This window comes from Rhyacophila brunnea, unplaced genomic scaffold (assembly GCF_057557595.1).
Source record: "Rhyacophila brunnea isolate RB1 unplaced genomic scaffold, BYU_Rbru_1.0 scaffold_145, whole genome shotgun sequence".
Lineage (NCBI taxonomy): Eukaryota > Metazoa > Arthropoda > Insecta > Trichoptera > Rhyacophilidae > Rhyacophila > Rhyacophila brunnea.
This window is the reverse complement of record NW_028232801.1, coordinates 781,242-799,771: the sequence shown is the minus strand read 5'-3', so window position 1 is coordinate 799,771 and position 18,530 is coordinate 781,242. Positions and strand designations below refer to the sequence as shown.

Genomic DNA, 18,530 nt, shown 5'->3' with positions numbered 1-18,530 from the left:
GTACTATACCACTATATAATATACAGGTTGTTTCAATGCCACTTTTCTGCTAACATAGTTATCAACATCACATCTATTTTCTACCATATTGTATCCTGATCTTCATTCACACTACAATACATCGGCCTCCTTCATTTTTGACCTTATCATTTCAATTCCATCGTATCACTGTATCGAATCTGCGTGTCTTTGTCACATACTTTATAATGATCGTTGATATCTCACTGATTAAATAATAAACTTTTTTCATAACTACTCCATTTTCGATGTATCAGCCATGTTGATAAAACACATTATAATGTTGTTAGTTTATTATTCAATCTAAAAATATCACTTAATATGTTGGTTATGTTAGTTTAATACCAGTTAATAAAAAATATCACTTAATATGTTGGTTATGTTAGTTTAATACCAGTTAATAAAAAATATCACTTAATATGTTGGTTATGTTAGTTTAATACCAGTTAATAAAAAATATCACTTAATATGTTGGTTATGTTAGTTTAATACCAGTTATTCAATCTAAAAATATTACAATATGTCTATACTGTTCTTTCACCGGATTTATAAATCAATGCATGATGAATCAAAGGATGTTGTATATGTGATATACGAGATTTTGTGTATAAAGTATTTATATGAATTTGTGGTGGAATAGCGTAGAAACAAGAATTATTAGTTTTTGTATGAATGCTCAATATAATACTACAACACCTTATAACAGCTCGTACACAACAAAGTTAATATTATAAACAATTTATTATACATTCTTACTTAGTCCTATTGGACTCGGAGTGCTATATCGAGCTGAGATACTGTCTCAATTATTACTTAGTCCTATATCCATTAGCTAGTCTCCACACACCCGTTAAATATCAGTTGCTCCCATACAGAGCATCTCCGACTATCTCTGAATTACCTCTGTTACGATTCCCACCCCGATGTATGTAACCACTTACACATTATACAATCATACACACCACTATAACACACATATACAATCATACACACCACTATAACACACATATACAATCTATACACATATACAATCTATACACATATACACATATACACATATACACATATACACATATACACATATACACATATACACATATACACATATACACACCAACCCCCACGACTCTCACTCCCACAAAATTCTTTAATGATCCTGCGGCTGGTTCACCGACCGCAACCTTGTTACGACTTGTACCTTATCTAGTTATAACTATTCAGAACCGGGGCTCTTCATCTTCATAACCATCTGAGATAGTGACGGGCGGTGTGTACAAACTACAGGGACTCATTCACCATGACTTAATGAATCATCGTTACTAGGAATTCCTCGTTCATAGTTCATTTACAAAAACTAATCCCTCGCACTCCAAAATTCATCTGTCTCCACATCGAGTATTGTATTGCGCGTGCCGCCCAGGGCATCTAAGGGCATCACTGATCTGTTATCGCCTTCTCCTTCCTGTGCCATTCTGCACCTGTCCACAAAGATCTCACTAATTATAGCACTTAAGCTGAAAGTCATCCCATCAATTTCCAACGACCATGCACCACTCCTGCACCGTTCACGTAGTCGATCTCCACGCTGCTTGGTCCTGGTAAGTTTTCCCGCGTTGAGTCAAATTAAGCCGCACAATCCACTCCTGGTAGTGTAGTTCCGTCAATTTCACTTTAAGTTTCACCCTTGCGAGCGTACTATCCCCAGAGCCCGAAAACTACGATTTCTCCCTGCAAACACTCCCGTGTCCTGCTTGTCGGCATCGTTTACTGCTGGAACTACAGCGGTATCTAATCACTTTCGATCCTCCAGCCTTCGTCCTTGATCCCCAGACTCGTTCAAGTGCATCGCTTTCGCCTCCGTCAGTCCAGATGGGGTCTTGGTCATTTCATCTCTCGCCCATCTATACTATGCACTCTGCCCGTTCCGCCATCTTTAGCAAACGCTGCACCCTTGACCGGTGCCCTTCAATTGCATACATAAAACTACGGACTTTTTAACTGCAGCATCCACCATAGACACTCTTGGAGTCGGTATTACCGCGGCTGCTGGCACCAAACTTGCCCTCCAATCAACTACGCACTTGTTTACTGTGCTGCTTAACTTACGTCTCATAACTGCCTCCTCACCAAAGAGTGGGCAATTTTCGCGCCTGCTGCCGTCCTTGGACGTGGGAGCCATCTCTCAGGCTCCCTCTCCGGAATCAAACCCTCATTTCCCGTCACCCGTCATCGTCTTGGTAGTCCTTTACACTACCAACTAACTGATAGGGTTGCGTCTTATTCTTGCCTATTAGCCACAGCTTACCGTGGTTATCTACGCCATCAAGAGCAAATCATCGCAACATTACTGAGCCGTTCGCCATTCTATATTAAGCATGCATGGCTAAATCTTAGAGACTAGCATCTACGTCAGGCAGAATCAACCTGGTGTTCTGTCATTTCCACTGTGGCCTATCCCAATCCTGCAAATTCATAGCAATCCATTGCTCACAACACAATATCCTCTATCCACAGACTCACTCGCATCTCCATGTCGCCAAAATGCTGTGTGCATACACTCCCCGGGTTTCCCCATGCATCTACTTTTCTGTGCCGCCCGTCCTACTCAATTTATATCAATGTATACGGGTGTGACGCGAAATAGATGTATAAAAGTGTTCGTACATATAATACACATATACATACACATACACATATACATATACATATACATATAATACACATATACATATACATATACATATACATATACATATACATATACATATACATATACATATACATATACATATACATATACATATACATATACATATACATATACATATACATATACATATACATATACATATACATATACATATACATATACATATACATATACATATACATATACATATACATATACATATACATATACATATACATATACATATACATATACATATACATATACATATACATATACATATACATATACATATACATATACATATACATATACATATACATATACATATACATATACATATACATATACATATACATATACATATACATATACATATACACACATATACACAACCCCCACATTATACACACATATACACACATATACACAACCCCCACATTATACACACATATACACACATATACACACATATACACACATATACACACATATACACAACCCCCACATTATACACACATATACACACATATACACACATATACACACATATACACACATATACACCAACCCCCACGACTCACCCCCACACAAAAAGGAACAGGCCTGCCTGAAACACTCGTAATATATACTCGCTTCGCACAGCAACCCTCCTTACATGCGTAGTCTTCGCACACACATATCCCACAAGTCCCCATTCTGGCTTAGAGGCTTTCAGCCATTACAGGCTGGATGTAGCTGCGCCCCCACCTTAACAGATGAAGGCTCGACCAGTGATCCAAACCAGAACTTCCTCTCGTACTACTCTGGCCTGCTCTAGGATACAATGCAGTAGGGTAAAACTAACCTGTCTCACGACGGTCTAAACCCAGCTCACGTTCCCTGTTGGTGGGTGAACAATCCAACACTAGGTGATTTCTGCTTCACCATGCTAGGAAGAGCCGACATCGAAGAATCAAAAAGCGGCGTCGATACGATCTCTCGGCCGCCACAAGCCAGTTATCCCTGTGGTAACTTTTCCGTCACTTCTGCACTTAATACTTGCAAAAGATCTCTAGGCCCCTGTTTCCAGTCATCAATACGTGCTCTCACACCTATGTCAAGCTCGCTTTTGCCCTTATACTCTACGAGTGGTTTCCATCCCCTCTAAGCGAACCTTTGGACGTCTGCGTTACTTTGTAGCAGTCGTGCCGCCCCAGCCAAACTCCCCATCAAGCAACCAACCGTCTAGTCACGGGGGTCAGTGGTCTCACACAGTAACCCACCTCGCTACGACACCCAGACTAGACAATCTGCTTCACTAGAGTCAAGCTCAACAGGGTCTTCTTTCCCCGCTGCATATCCCAAGCCCGTTCCCTTGGCTGTAGTTTCGCAAAGCAGTAGGTAGGGACAGTGGGAATCTCGTTGCTCCATTCATGCGCGTCACTAATTAGATGACGAGGCATTTGGCTACCTTAAGAGAGTCATAGTTACTCCCGCCGTTTACAAGTGCGTACCTAAAATTACTTCCTTAACGTCCCAAGCACTGGGCAGAATTCACTTTGCATCCACACAAAGCTATGTTTTTATTAAACAGTCAGATTCCCCTTGTAAGCCCAGTTCTAGCATGCTAGAGCCAATAATTATCCCTAGGTTTTTCATCCATTTTGCCGATTTCCCTTACCTACTTTATACTTATGAATCGGGCTTCTAACCCCTGAGCCCTGATGCGGTTCGGTACGGCTGGCCCCTGTCTTTTTCCCCGGGCAAGTCCATGTGCGTCTCCGTATGACTCTCAACACATCGTCGCGCGGTACAGCAAATTCTCACTCCGCGCCCCCTTGCCGTCATCCCTGTTTCGCAACCTCAGGCGCCATCACGCAAATTTCTATGCATCTCCCTTTCATTTAGGTCCGTATCACCTCCTTCTATCCAAAGGACGAACCCGTCTCAACATTCACTTCTATAAGATGCTACTACTTCCAAGATCTGCTCCTAATGTTGTTCCATCCGCAGTCGCCCGCGCACTTCCCCACAACAATAGTGCCAGCCTACTACTCATAGAGTCGAGGGCCTCACACGGCTGATAAGCGCCATCCATTTTATGCCGTCGCAAATTCGGTAGGTACGTTATAACACGTTTCTTAGCGGATGCCGACCTCCATGGCCACCGCCCTACTGTCTGGATTTGCCTACCGCTTTTATGGGTTCTATGTTCTGCCTTTGGCTGTTTATCCCTCTGTTAGGTTCATCCCTTCTTGCAAATCAAGCTTACCTCAATTTGCCCACTGATCAATCCCTAGGCTCCAGTGCTAGTATACACCTATTACACTGCGACAGATTCGGAGTTTATTGAATTCTTCCACATCCTCTCTACACCATCTCCCTAGTCCTTCATCGCTGTCCTGAGAGACATTTCGGCTGGAACCAGCTACCAGGTAGTTCGATTGGTCTTTCGCCCCTTTCAGTAGCTCATGTCATCGAGTTGAACATCAGAATGACTTAGATCCTCCATCAGAATTTTTCCTGACTTCAATCAAACCGCTGAAAGTTCACTACCTTTCGGGTCTTACCCTCCCAACTATCAAATCGCTTCCGGTCCTGCACTTCAAATGCTTCTCCTCGCTGGGAATGTAATCTCCTTGGTCCGTGTTTCAATACGGGTCTGAGCTCCTCAGCTTACTTCCTTGTACTTTCACTATTTCACTCCCGTACTGGGACTTTTTCACCTTTCGCTCGCGCTACTTCTCCACTATCGGTCACCGACTATATTTAGATTTAGATGCTATTACCACCTCTTCACACTGCACTACCAAGCAGCACTACTCCTCCTATCTGTGCGCCCCAAGGACTATCACCCCCTCTGGTCGGTCTTTCCATACCCGTCTCATATCACACAATAATTACAACTGGACAGCATTGCCCTTTACAATTGGATCTTCTCCATGTTCAATCGCCTCTACTACTGGAATCTCTGTTGATTTCTTCTCCTATCCTTAATGATATGCTTAAGTTCAGGATGTTGTCCTGCACTCACGTGCACTATTAGAATCTTACTATCGTATACTCCACGTTCGTCATCGCTATCGGTACCTATCGATCCCGTACAAGGAATTGATTTATTATACTTATGTATCATTCATGGGAGGCTAACCCCCCATGCCTCTATTTTTTACACCCATAGGCGTTAAATTATATATACATTATATATACATTATATATACATTATATATACATTATATATACATTATATATACATTATATATACATTATATATACATTATATACACACACCATTAACACACCATTAACACACCATTAACACATTATATACATACACACACTATTAACACACATTATATACCACCATATTTCACAACACATTTATTCATCTCTCATCACCGATAATGGCTTTAGCCATCTATACTCATCATCTGGAGGTCTACAACTCATTTCACCACCACTTGGTATAAAACACTCCCAAATCATACACATGCCTCTTCAAAAACTATCTTATGCATATATCCAACTCCCTAATTTAGTCCCCAATCATTAATATAATCTACTTATAATCTCATTTATTCAACTCACAACCTATCTCTCAATACTCACGCACACTCCCTTCCCCTTAAGCGAGCTTAACAACTCTCTAGTATCCCTATCCATTGATTCAAAATCTTTACTTGAAATTGTAAATTTCTTCAACCTAGGATGGTTTAAAATCGACCCAATTATTATGCTCCAATCCGAATTATTAAACTTTGTCCTGCTCATATCTAAATTCACTAAATATTTTGATAATTCAAGCGCTGTTGCAAAGCTTTGAATCACCTCTGACCTCATTTCAGGTACAATGCTTACTCCAATTTCCTTCCCCAATTTATTCCACGACAGATTTAACTCTTTAATCAACTTGTTATTTCCAATAATTTCTGTTATTATATGCAAACTACTCAAATCTATGTCATTTCTTTGCAAATCTATACTAGTCAATTTCTTTAGACTTTTTATTCCGTCTAAAATATCCTTCCTATATATTGAACCCAGCCCACACCAGTTAAGAGTCAAAACTTTCAACTCTGTCATATTTTTTAGAATCTTACTAACTCGAATATTTTCATCATCACAAAATCTACATTCTGAAATATCAAGTGACTCTATTTTGAAGTCCCTGCCAATAACCCCACTATCTCCTAACTGATTAAAATTATTACCTCCAATGTTTACATCAACTATGCTTTTATGCCTATAAATCTGATTGAAGAACTCGGTAATTGTCACCCCCATGTTATTTTTCTTTAAATCTATACTTTTTAAATTAGGAATCCATTTCAGCATATCTTCCATTTCCTCTACTGATTGATAATATATCTTATTTTTTTCCAAACTTAAAAACTCTATACTATCCCAAGCCACGATATTGTGATCTCCTCCATCATTGTTATCTGACTGCAGTCTATATCTCTTAAATATAGACAATACATCATCTTTGTTTAAGTCATTGTCACCCAAATAAAGTCCCTTTAACTTTGGCATCTTTGATAATAATTCTGAAAGAGCTGACCCTGCTTCATCTTCATTCAGTTTATTTGAAGAATAGTCTAAACTTTCAATATTTAGCTTTGTTATTGATTCTACAAACACTCTAGTTCCATCTAATCCGAGTCCATTCCCACTAATATTTAATTTTTTCAGTGATTCCATTTCCTCCATAATTTTGAAAAATTGTGACAGACGAGATGAGTCAAACTCGCTCCCAACTCCATTGCTACTAATATCAAGAAATTCAAGGCCCTGACAATTCTTCAATGCTAGAATAAATAGATCTAACTTGCTATTATAGAATGGAATAGACAAGCTTAATTTAAGACGTTTCAATGTTGGAATGTTCTCCAACGATTCTGCAATACAACGATTCAGATGCTCTTCCTCATATAACTCCTTACAACACTCTAACTCCAAGTGGTTCAACTTTGTAGCCTTTCCAAGCAATTTCACTACAAATGATACTTCTTCATCAATATCAATTGAAATTTTCAGTACCTCTAAAGTACCATATGGCATATATTTTAGTATTTCATCAGATACCCCAATATTAATAATACTATTGTATACCCCTTTTAGGTCAATTAAATTAAGCTTAGATATCTCTTCCTTCCAATACTCTTTCAAACTACTGGATTTTAATTGGTATGCCTCCATAAACACATCAAATGTATTATATCCCATATATAATGTATTATTGGGTAAAAATGGTGAGAACATCTTTTGTGTGCCTGCATCTGTTAACTCTACTGTGTCTAATATTTGCTATGTAATTGTCTTTGAGTATTCTCCAAATTCATCATCATCCTTCTGCTCAAACAGGTATGTAAGTACTTCTATTTTGTCTTCATTGTTGTTGATCATTCTATTATATATATTTGTGAAAAAATCATTGGGCATGGTAAAGTTGAATTTCCCTTCACAGAGCATTAAATACTTCATAGTCAGTGAAATAGGAAATGGTCGTGTATCCTTATATCCACTGAAAGTAAGTGTATTAACAAATTGTAATAACTTATCTTCTTGAATTGTATCTGATATAAAATGCATTGTGGAGTCATCCCTAGTAATTCCTAATTTCATTTTGACTTCACTTGAGTTGATTCTATTTCCAAACGTAAATATCATGTTCCCACCGATATCTGCTCTATTTTTGTTTGTAAATTCTTCAATTGATTTGAATTCACATTCAACTGTACAATTGGGATGTTTTAACCTATCAATCAATTCCTTGAACTTCTCACTTATACTTTCTTTACTAATATCCCTCCAAAATTCTTCTATATTTATTGAAGGTACTGCAATTGCCATGAGCACATTCATAATATTTATCATTCCCGATCTCACATTGTAACCTATCTCTAGTCCATTCTCATATACAATCTTATCTATTGAATACTTATTATCACTTTCATCAGTTGATCTAAAATCTTTCACTAATCCGTTTTCATATACGATTTTACCCATTGATTTATTATCATTAATTAATGTAAAATCTTTCAGATCTCTTATCACTCTAGACCATTCCAAAAGACCACTGAGGGTCATATCATCATTAAAATGATAATCTTTGATACCGTAATCATCTGTAATTTTAAACTCGTGAAAATCAACTTCTTTGTAGAATTTGATCAATAGTGAGTCTTCATCTAATTCTAGATGTTCTAGTGAATAGCACTGACCCTCCATGTTCCAGAACAAGCAGTTACAAAGATGAAGAAGGGTCATTTCAACACTATTTGCCAATCCCTCCTCTTCATCTTCTTTATCACTTCCATAATAATCAGCACGAATAGCCTCAAAATGTTGATCCTCTATATAATTAACTGGTATGTTTATTCTAGAATATGGAAATGATGAATTAACACTTTTATAAAATTCACTAAATGTTCTTGTGAAATTACCACTCATACTATACTCATCTATTGTATATGATTTTTTTTTAATTTTCTCTAATATTGTGCTGAGATATAACTCTAGATCTTCTTTGGAATTCAATACTTTGATCATAAATCCATGGATCAAGAGGAGCTTAAGATCCTTATCCTTGAACAATTTAGAATTGGATTCTTTTATAGAATTGTCCATTATTCGATTAATAGTAGAATTGATTTTGTGTTTTTTAGATAACTTGGCTGTATCTGTTTTATCTTCTGTCAAGATTTTGACAAATATATCTGCCATTATTTCTATACCTTCATCTTTCTTGTCACTAATGTTGGAGAAATGATGATTTGCAAAATTACTATCCATATTTCTAAACGGACACAATATACCTGTGTGTGATGGAAATAAATCCAGCATAAGACTGGTAAGAGGGTCATCACTTTTATCTTTTCCAAAATTTCTTTTACCATTCTCATATGTAATTTCAATTTCTGGATTATACCTCCTTAAATTAAGAAAACAGCTCATCAAACAGACAAATCCAAATAGAGGATTAAGAATTGTCTTTTCTGCATCTTCATAATTGCCTGATGAAGAATCTGTTGTCTCAAATAGTTCAGCTATCTGATCTATCGATATTTCTGCAAATACATAATGTAGAAATAATAAGCTGCATAGCAGGGAATAGAAGGATTCCATGGGTATGGGCATTAATTTTTCATATTTATACTTGATTCACTCCTTTATTTGTAATTAATTAAAATATTAGTTAATTCATCTTTTTAAAATGTTAATGAAACAGATGAATTCTATACTAGGATTTGGTGATTAAAAATAGAATAAAATGTTTAGTAATTTAATTATTTGTTAAGTTCATGTATTTAAGAACTATACATACTACCTTCCTTTTTTCTTAAATTCTAATTGAACTGAATAGTCACACCGACTATTCCTAAATATAGAACATATATACATCTATTGTATTATGAAAATAATTCTCAACTGAATTTATGATTCCTTTGTATATTATAGTTTAATTTGTTAAATTGGTGTTTAAAATATTACTAATAATGATAATATATTTTAATTTATACCTTCATTAATGTATTAAATGGTTACATATTTTCAGATTTGCCTAATATAATTCCAGGCATCAATCAATAAATCATACTACACACGATAGTGTTTGATGAATCAACTAAAGAATTGTGGTTATAGTTAATGTCACACATATACAATTCTCATAAAACATTTCGTAATGTAATAAGAGACAATTTAACAAGAATTATTAATTCCCACGCTATAAAAGTCATTTATTATATACTATTTTCCTTTATATATAATCCTGTACCAAAAAGATTTTTATTTCATAATTTTAGATGAAGAGGTACTCTTAACACATTTAATATTATTCATTTATTATGTTGGACTTATCATGTTATACCAGAATGCATATTCCATCATAGCAAAGATACCATGGTAACTAGTAATATAATAATGTGTTTTGATACATCCCTTTATAATGGGAAAATTATCAAGTAAAGAAAAAAAAGTTTTTCAAAAATTTCTAAATATCTTATGTAATATAAAAAGCTTTCAACAAGAACGAAAAGCCTTGGTGAACAGTATTTTCTGGGAATATGAAAACCACAATACGGGCATGTTCAAGGATAGAGATTCTATGATTTATAAATACATTTCAGAAAGGAAAAGCTATCCCAATGCGTTTCTTGGAAGTTTCCTTGCCTTTAGCAAACTAGAATTAAAACAAACAGAAATTTTGGCCAAATTTAAACTTGATAGAAAACCTAAGATACCCTCTGAAAGGAACTGCCTTTTATTTGAAAAATTGAAACTGTTGATAGCAAGACTCCATGAAAAAAGGAAAGAAATACAATAATATGTTTAAGTGCATATATATTAAATTGTTGGTGTTTTATATTCGTTATTAAAATGTTGTTTTATTAGAACAAAAAAGTGTTTATTTTTGCCCATTTTTATAAAATGAATTCAAGAGTTCCAAGAGTAGGAATTTCTTCAATTTTTTGTAAAAGTATTGTTTCTGGAGAAATAACGGTTGTTGGTAAAGAAGATGGGACAATAGAGCTTAGGAATGGTCTTTTATCTAGTAAAGAAGAACTCAGCTGTCAAGGTGAAATGGGAATCAAGTTCATAAAGGTGTTTGATTCTGAAATAGATTTTGAAAATGAAGCAATTAAAGAATCAATTCTTGCAATAGAGCTGAAATCCACAGGAACTACGAATGAAATATTGTATTTAGCAAATGAAAAGAATATAAAGGTGATAAAAGTGAAAGATGATTTTTATAATTATGAAAATAATCATCATGTTACAATGGCCAATAAAGTGAATGCACATAGGTATATTACCAACTCTTTATCCCTAAATCTATCTGAAGAGTATTTGATATCTTCTGATTTGCTTAGAATAAATCTTTGGAAGCCAGAAAGAATGGAAAACTATTTTACGCTTGTTGATTTAAAGCCACAATTGACGTCTGGATCTGTATATGTAATAAATTCGGCAAAATGTAGTGTGTTTTATGAAAATATATATGGTTATTCAACATCAAAGGGAACGGTTGAATTACAAGATTTGAATATTAAGCCCTTATCATCAAATATAATGTCTCTAACAACTAATTCTAGAAAGAATGATATTAAAAGTGTTTCTGATTTTACATTTACAGACGAGAATATTTTGGCAACTAGAACTTTGAACTATATTTCTCTTTTTGATATTAGAAATCCAATTTCTTGTCTGAAAGAAATTAAAATAATGGAGTACGATAGAGATTCTGATGAGAAATATGATAAATTTAAAATAATAAATAGAAATAATTTTATATTTTCAGGATCATATTATAACTCTGTAATTTCAGTAGACACAAAAGGCGATAAATGCGAAGAAATAGAAATATGCAAGGAACCCGATTCTTTTACAAATAATACTGAAATTCTAAAAAATCCATCTGGCACAATATCTAGTGATTCCCAGGATAGAATTAAATTAATTGTGAAAACCGAAAATGGTTTTGCATGCGTGCGTAATAGTAAACTCTATGATATAAAGACTTAATAAATTTTGTGTTATTTTTATAGTATAAAAATTTATTATTATGGCAATAGTATCTCTTTAGTAATACCCCAGATAGTTTTGTAAGTTACCTTGCAGTATTTAATAAAGTTGAATATTTTCCTTAATGTGGGTTAATTGTCATTACAAGATATACACAACAATAGCCTTAAATCAATAGTTGATCAATATTACCCTTATAAAGCTCTCTTATAGATTTAAACAAACTATGCTTAAAGATTAGCTCCACTTCCTAATCCAAAGAATTAGCATGAAAATCGACAGAATATTGTGATATAAGGATCTTTTACTACAAAAAATGCAAAATTAGAATATAAGCATGGTATAATATTTATTAAATTTCATGAAACTAATTGGCTTAATTTTTGGATAACTTATTTTCTTTGTCCTTTAAATTAAAAAAACTAACTAATATAGTTCTACAAATCAACTAAAAAACGATGGAAATAGAGCTTTCACAAAGATTCTATCCATTAATAGAGCGGAAATCATTCCTTAGAAAAGCATAGAGATTTATTCAATTATCAGTAAAATCACCACAGTCATCTATAACAACTGTAGCACTTAGCTTGCCAGATTGGCTACCTAAGCTTTCAACCTTCTTAACTACATCCATGCCACTAACTACACTACCAAAAACTACATGATAGCCATCAAGCCAATCACATTTAACTGTAGTAATAAAGAACTGTGACCCATTCGTATTAGGACCTGCATTTGCCATACTTAGAAGACCAGCCTTATCATGCTTTAAAGTAAAATTCTCATCATGAAACTTATTTCCATAAATTGAATAGCCTCCAGTTCCATTTTTGTTGGTGAAATCTCCTCCTTGAAGCATAAACTGAGGAATTACTCTATGAAACGGAGATCCCTTGTAAGTTGGAGCAGTTTTGTTACAGCATAACTGATAAAAATTTGCGGCCGTTTTTGGGGCAACATCGTTTCTCAACTCAAACACAATCGGCTCCTGTTCAACCTGTCCATTTATAGATATTTTAAAAAATACCTTCTGATTTTCCATGGGCAAAAATTTTAAAAATTTTAAAAAAGAATGAATTTACTTTTTATAATATTAACTAAATTAATTTTACAAAGCTGAGTATAAGAAGAATATTATTAATGTAATATTCGAGCTTTTATAAAAGTTGAAGCTAGGGGTCTTAGTTTTCAAATGATAGACTTATATATGATGAATATTTATCATTAAGACAGAATAACTCAAATTAGAAGAAACTTAGTAATTAGTTGATCAATTAACTAATAAGAATGGGTAATAGTAAATTTAAGAAAATATTATATCTACCTTTTTACTCGATACTGATGTTTCATAGCTATGAAACATTACTTTCAACAATGTCTATATGCTTATTATTTCAAATAATAGGCATTTTTTAATGTATACTGTCGTATATGCAATGAATTGAAGTGTGGAGACTCTCATGAGTTAGTTAGCTCCTCCCTTTAAAACATTCAACAAGAACCTATTTTAAAATTTAAAACTATTATTATTGGTCGGATTTTTGTTTGTTTCAGTCAGTATATTTAAATTTACTACCCATTATCCTTATGGAAAAATCTGATTTATGTAAACTTCCAGACCTTGACGAGGAAATCCTTATGAAAATCTTGAAGGAAAGATTTGAGAATGGAAGTATATACACCAGTAGTGGTCTTCAACTTCTTTCCATCAATCCCTATACAAATTTAGAAATATACAGCCCTCAATTCAAAGAGCTATACCAAGGAAAATTAGGATCAACATTAAAACCACAATCTCCTAATATAAATGAAGAAAATCATCATTCCGTCGATAGTTTGTTCATTGAAGAGAATAAAACTTGCACAAAAAGAAATTTCAATTTACAGCCCCATATTTATCTTCTTCTTGAAGAATGCTTGACAAATATTAGAGCCTATGGTACACATTCGATTATTATTTCTGGAGAGAGTGGATCAGGAAAGACAGAATGTGCTCGACATATCTTGGATTATTTGGGTATATCGATTATGGCTGATATTGACATAGTTATTGAAAGTATTGGGAATGCACGGACGGCTTACAATGATAATTCAAGTCGGTTTGGTAAATTAGTCAAATTAGATTCTGGGAAGATTGAGATTCAAACTTTTCTTCTCGAAAAAAGCAGAGTAACATCAATTAAAAATTCAAAAACTGAGGGAAACTTTCATATCTTCTATTATATTCTTTCAGGAAATGAACTTACGTTAAACAACGACTATATTTCATACAATCATTATGAACAAGACAGTGATTCCATTAGCAACAATTTAAAGACGGATTCTAAAGGCAGTCTACATCATCAAACATCCAGATATTATACAGAACAATATTTGAAACTTAAATCCGCATTTTCTAATTTAAAAATGAATTTTGGACAAATTGAAACAGTTCTTATTGCAATTCTGAATCTAGGTTCCATTAGTATTTTTGAGAATCATATTTCGGTACATCCCTCAGTTCTCAATGCGTTTGAGATTGATGAAGCTACACTGACTGATTATCTTCTCTTTAGGGAAATAAAGGTTAAAGATGAAATTATTCGAGTGAAGTTGACCAAAAGTGAATCTGTTGTTTATAGAGACTCCCTTGCAAAGCTAATATATTCCACTGTATTTGAATATATTCTTGAAAATTTAAACATGTATCTAAACAACTATTCTGAAGAGAAGCAAAGCTATGAGCTTGAAGTGCAGGCAATTTATCAGAGGCCTAATATTTCTCTAAATATTCTCGATATCTTTGGATTTGAAAATTTTGATCAGAATGGTTTGGATCAGTTTTGCATAAACTGGTGCAATGAAAAGATCTATGATGAGTTTGTTAATAGAACATTTAAGGAACAACAGCGGATTTTTGAAGAAGATGGTGTAGCTAATGATTCTCAATATGTTGCAGATAAAGGACTTTTTGGCTATAATACAGATGGCCTATCTTCTGTTAAATCTTCTATAATCCCTCTAATAGAGGAAAGAGGTGGAATTGTAGACCTAGTTTCAGAAGAGGCATTTTTAACAGGAAGTGTCGCAAATCTTTCAGTTAAAATATCAAAATTATTAGATGTTCCGGAAAAAGTATATAATAAAATGTTATTGACCCACTTTGCTGGTGAGGTAGAATATGACCTGGTAGATTTTATTGAGAAGAATTCTGAACGAACAAAGAATTTAAACACTTGTATATCAAACAAAATTCCAAATTACAAATTTTCCTTTCCTTGGAGTATTGCCAATATTTTGCTAACGACCACTCGTTCTTCAAATGTTGTTGTCAATTTTAGAAGCAATCTATTAAAACTATTTGATATTCTAAATAAAACAACTATCAAGTATGTCAAGTGTATCAAGCCAAACAATGGGCAATTGCCCATGGTCTTTGAAGAAGATGTTGTTCTACGGCAACTTACTGCTAACGGAATTTTACAATCTATTCAGCTAAGCAAGATAATGTATCCTTACTCGATGTATAAAGAGCAATTTCATCTTAGGTATCATTCTGTAATTGATGATATGGAGAAAATCGGAATCAAAACCGGCAAGAATAGATACTTCTTTAATAACTCAACTTTAAAATTTCTAGAAAACGAATTGCAAAAGTTAGAATTTAAGATTGAAAATGAAAATAGACGAATGCATGAGATTATACAATATGCTGTTAGTAAATTTAGCTGGAAAAGTAGAAAAGGCAGGATTAAATCAAATCCCGATGTTATTTCTGAGTCAGATTCTATTTGTGAATTGGATATCCATATAGATCATAGCTCTGGAACTGATCTACTACATTTGTCCGATAAAACTTGCACAATTGATTTTTCATCATACAAAAAAGACTCATCGAAAGCTGCTGGTAATTCTTCTGCACATTATAATGATGGTTCAATTGATATTGAATCACCATTCAGAAATACAAATCAAAAAATTGTTGATTATTACAATTTAGGATCTGATAAAAATTCGAATTCTGATTTAGTAAAACAATTAGAAAAATACAAATCTTTTTCTATAAGCTGCATGAAGTGTCAGGAAAGAGAGAAAAATCAGCCCGATGTTTCTGGTAACCTGCCCCAAAATATTGACCACTTCAAATCGTACACAAAATTACTTCATTCTCACAATATGTTACAACAAAAATATAAAATTCAAACGGAAAGACTTCGCCAAACTGAAAATAAACAGGGTAGGTCTCTTCAATTATCAGAAGACGAAGCATCAACAGATTCCATTGAATTGATCTCCAGTGCCAATATATTTCACTGTATCATCAATCTTTATTTAGATCACTATCCTAGTTATTTAAACCCAAAGTATAATTCATCAGATATTCCACGGGATGAAATAGTTTCTCTTGCGAATTGTATCGTCCACATTTCTGATAAACTGGGAATGGAATTATATTTGGAGAATATTCGGACAGTAGTCGATAATTTGTGGAATGGCATTACATCCAACTCTGTTAAAAATACAATTTGTAAGAATGGATTTGTATTGAGCAACCTTATAGAACTAAAAGCCATAATGATTCAACGTGCAAATACCGATAGTAGCCAATCAGATATTCCAGGCTTATTTGACGAATTAATTAACACAACATTTTTGACATTCTGCTCATCAATTAAGGAATTTATAAAGAGCTGTCTTCCTGATTCTATTTTGGAGCATCAAGAGATTAAGGAGCTGCGCACTAATACTGGAGTTGCTGCCGTAATAAAGGAGTCTTTGTTGAAGAATATTTTTGTAGGCTCCTCGATTAGGGATTTTGTCAAAAGATTGGAAAAGATTATGGATATTTGTACCTTTTATTATATTCCAGATAATTTTATAAGAGCTATACTTTCTTATGCCCTGAGTTATACTGACTGCATTGCATTTAACTCATTACTCATTAAGAAAAATTTCATGACTTTTAATAGATGTGCACAGATTTCATATAATTTAGGGGAGATAGGAAAATGTTGTTTTAGATTTGGATTTGTAGATTGGAATATCTCGTTAGCCCATATTACTGAGGCAGTGAAAATTTCAACAATAATTTCAGCAAAGTACAATCTTGACTTAATAGACGAGTGTTTTTATCTTAATGATGCACAAAAGTCTGCGGTGATTATGGTAACAGATAACAATGCTTTTATTAAGGAATTAAAATTATCTAGTGGCGATAATAATTATGAAAAATCTAATAATTCCCAAAACAAGTTTGTGAAATTAAATAGTTCTCTGCGAACTAACTTGAGTATCTCGGATAAATCGATGGAAAAGTTTATTGGAGAGCCAAATCCAACAATTCCTGAAGTTGATATTGCAAGAAATCACACAAAGTTTGTAAATCCAAAATACATCCCAAAAAATAGCATTAAAAGCATTTTAAAATCATTAAGTGAATAAAGTATTTCGTATTATTGCATACTACCTTCAATATTAGAAAATTCTTTGTATTCTATAATATTAAACAGAAAATTAAAGGACAAACCAGTATTTAAAGATGACATGTTATTAATTATACACTAGAAAGATTGATTGGTTAATTGATTTTTATGGAAATGATGAAAATACATCAAACACTGATGATTTTTCGGAAAAATTAATTCAGTATATTAAACATATAAATAGGGCATGTCTTTTAGAGTATCTTATAAAACATGCATATGCAGTAATTTAATGAAGGAAGAATTGGTTTGTTTGCACTTGGTCTACTATACACCAAGTAATTCTATAATGAAGCCATTTAATTTACATTAAAGGCTACTCAGACTTAACTTTTTTAGAATTATTCTAAGATTATTTTCTTACTCTATATTACTTAAATTTCTTTTATAATCTATTAGTAAAGTTGTGTTCCATTTGATTTTAGTCTTTCAAAGCTTTAAATCCTCCATTTCTAGTATTAATGCTATCCAATTCTCTAGATTTTTCCAGAACTATAACCTTTCTTCTATCATAGACTATTCACAAGTCTTTTAATCAATAGTATAGCATCATTATAATGTTTAGTTTGCAGCTTCTTCATGATTAAAACCTCTATTAAATCGCCAATATATGTTTTGCATTTGTAAGATATATTTATACGTATATAACCTATTATAGCTCAAGACTATCTTAAATATTTTATAGATGGCTTTACAATTAAAATTATGGCCCACCCTTAAATGGCTACTACTCTTGATGATCAGCTCCTCATCCTTGCCAATAGACTGGAAACTTCAAGCTATGATGAGGATAAACTTGAAACTATTCAGGAGATATATTCACATATACTAGAAGATCCAATAGCCGTAGG

General features: G+C 33.7%; 1 protein-coding gene and 2 pseudogenes across 1 annotated transcript; all 3 read right to left on the bottom strand.

Moving 5' to 3' along the window:
- Positions 1 to 1,166: 1,166 nt before the first annotated feature.
- Positions 1,167 to 2,448, bottom strand: LOC147075443 (small subunit ribosomal RNA; annotated as a pseudogene).
- Positions 2,449 to 3,292: 844 nt separating this feature from the next.
- On the bottom strand, positions 3,293 to 5,731 carry LOC147075442 (large subunit ribosomal RNA; annotated as a pseudogene).
- A 7,021-nt stretch (positions 5,732 to 12,752) lies between these two features.
- LOC147075441 (uncharacterized) lies at positions 12,753 to 13,259 on the bottom strand. The gene has a single exon (XM_085942502.1). The coding sequence runs from the start codon at positions 13,257 to 13,259 to the stop codon at positions 12,753 to 12,755; it is 507 nt and encodes a 168-aa protein (XP_085798628.1).
- Between the last annotated feature and the right edge of the window lie 5,271 nt (positions 13,260 to 18,530).

Bases quoted from the DNA above. Each gene is read 5' to 3' on its own strand.
- LOC147075441 (XM_085942502.1), bottom strand. From the start codon at position 13,259: ATGGAAAATCAGAAGGTATTTTTTAAAATATCTATAAATGGACAGGTT.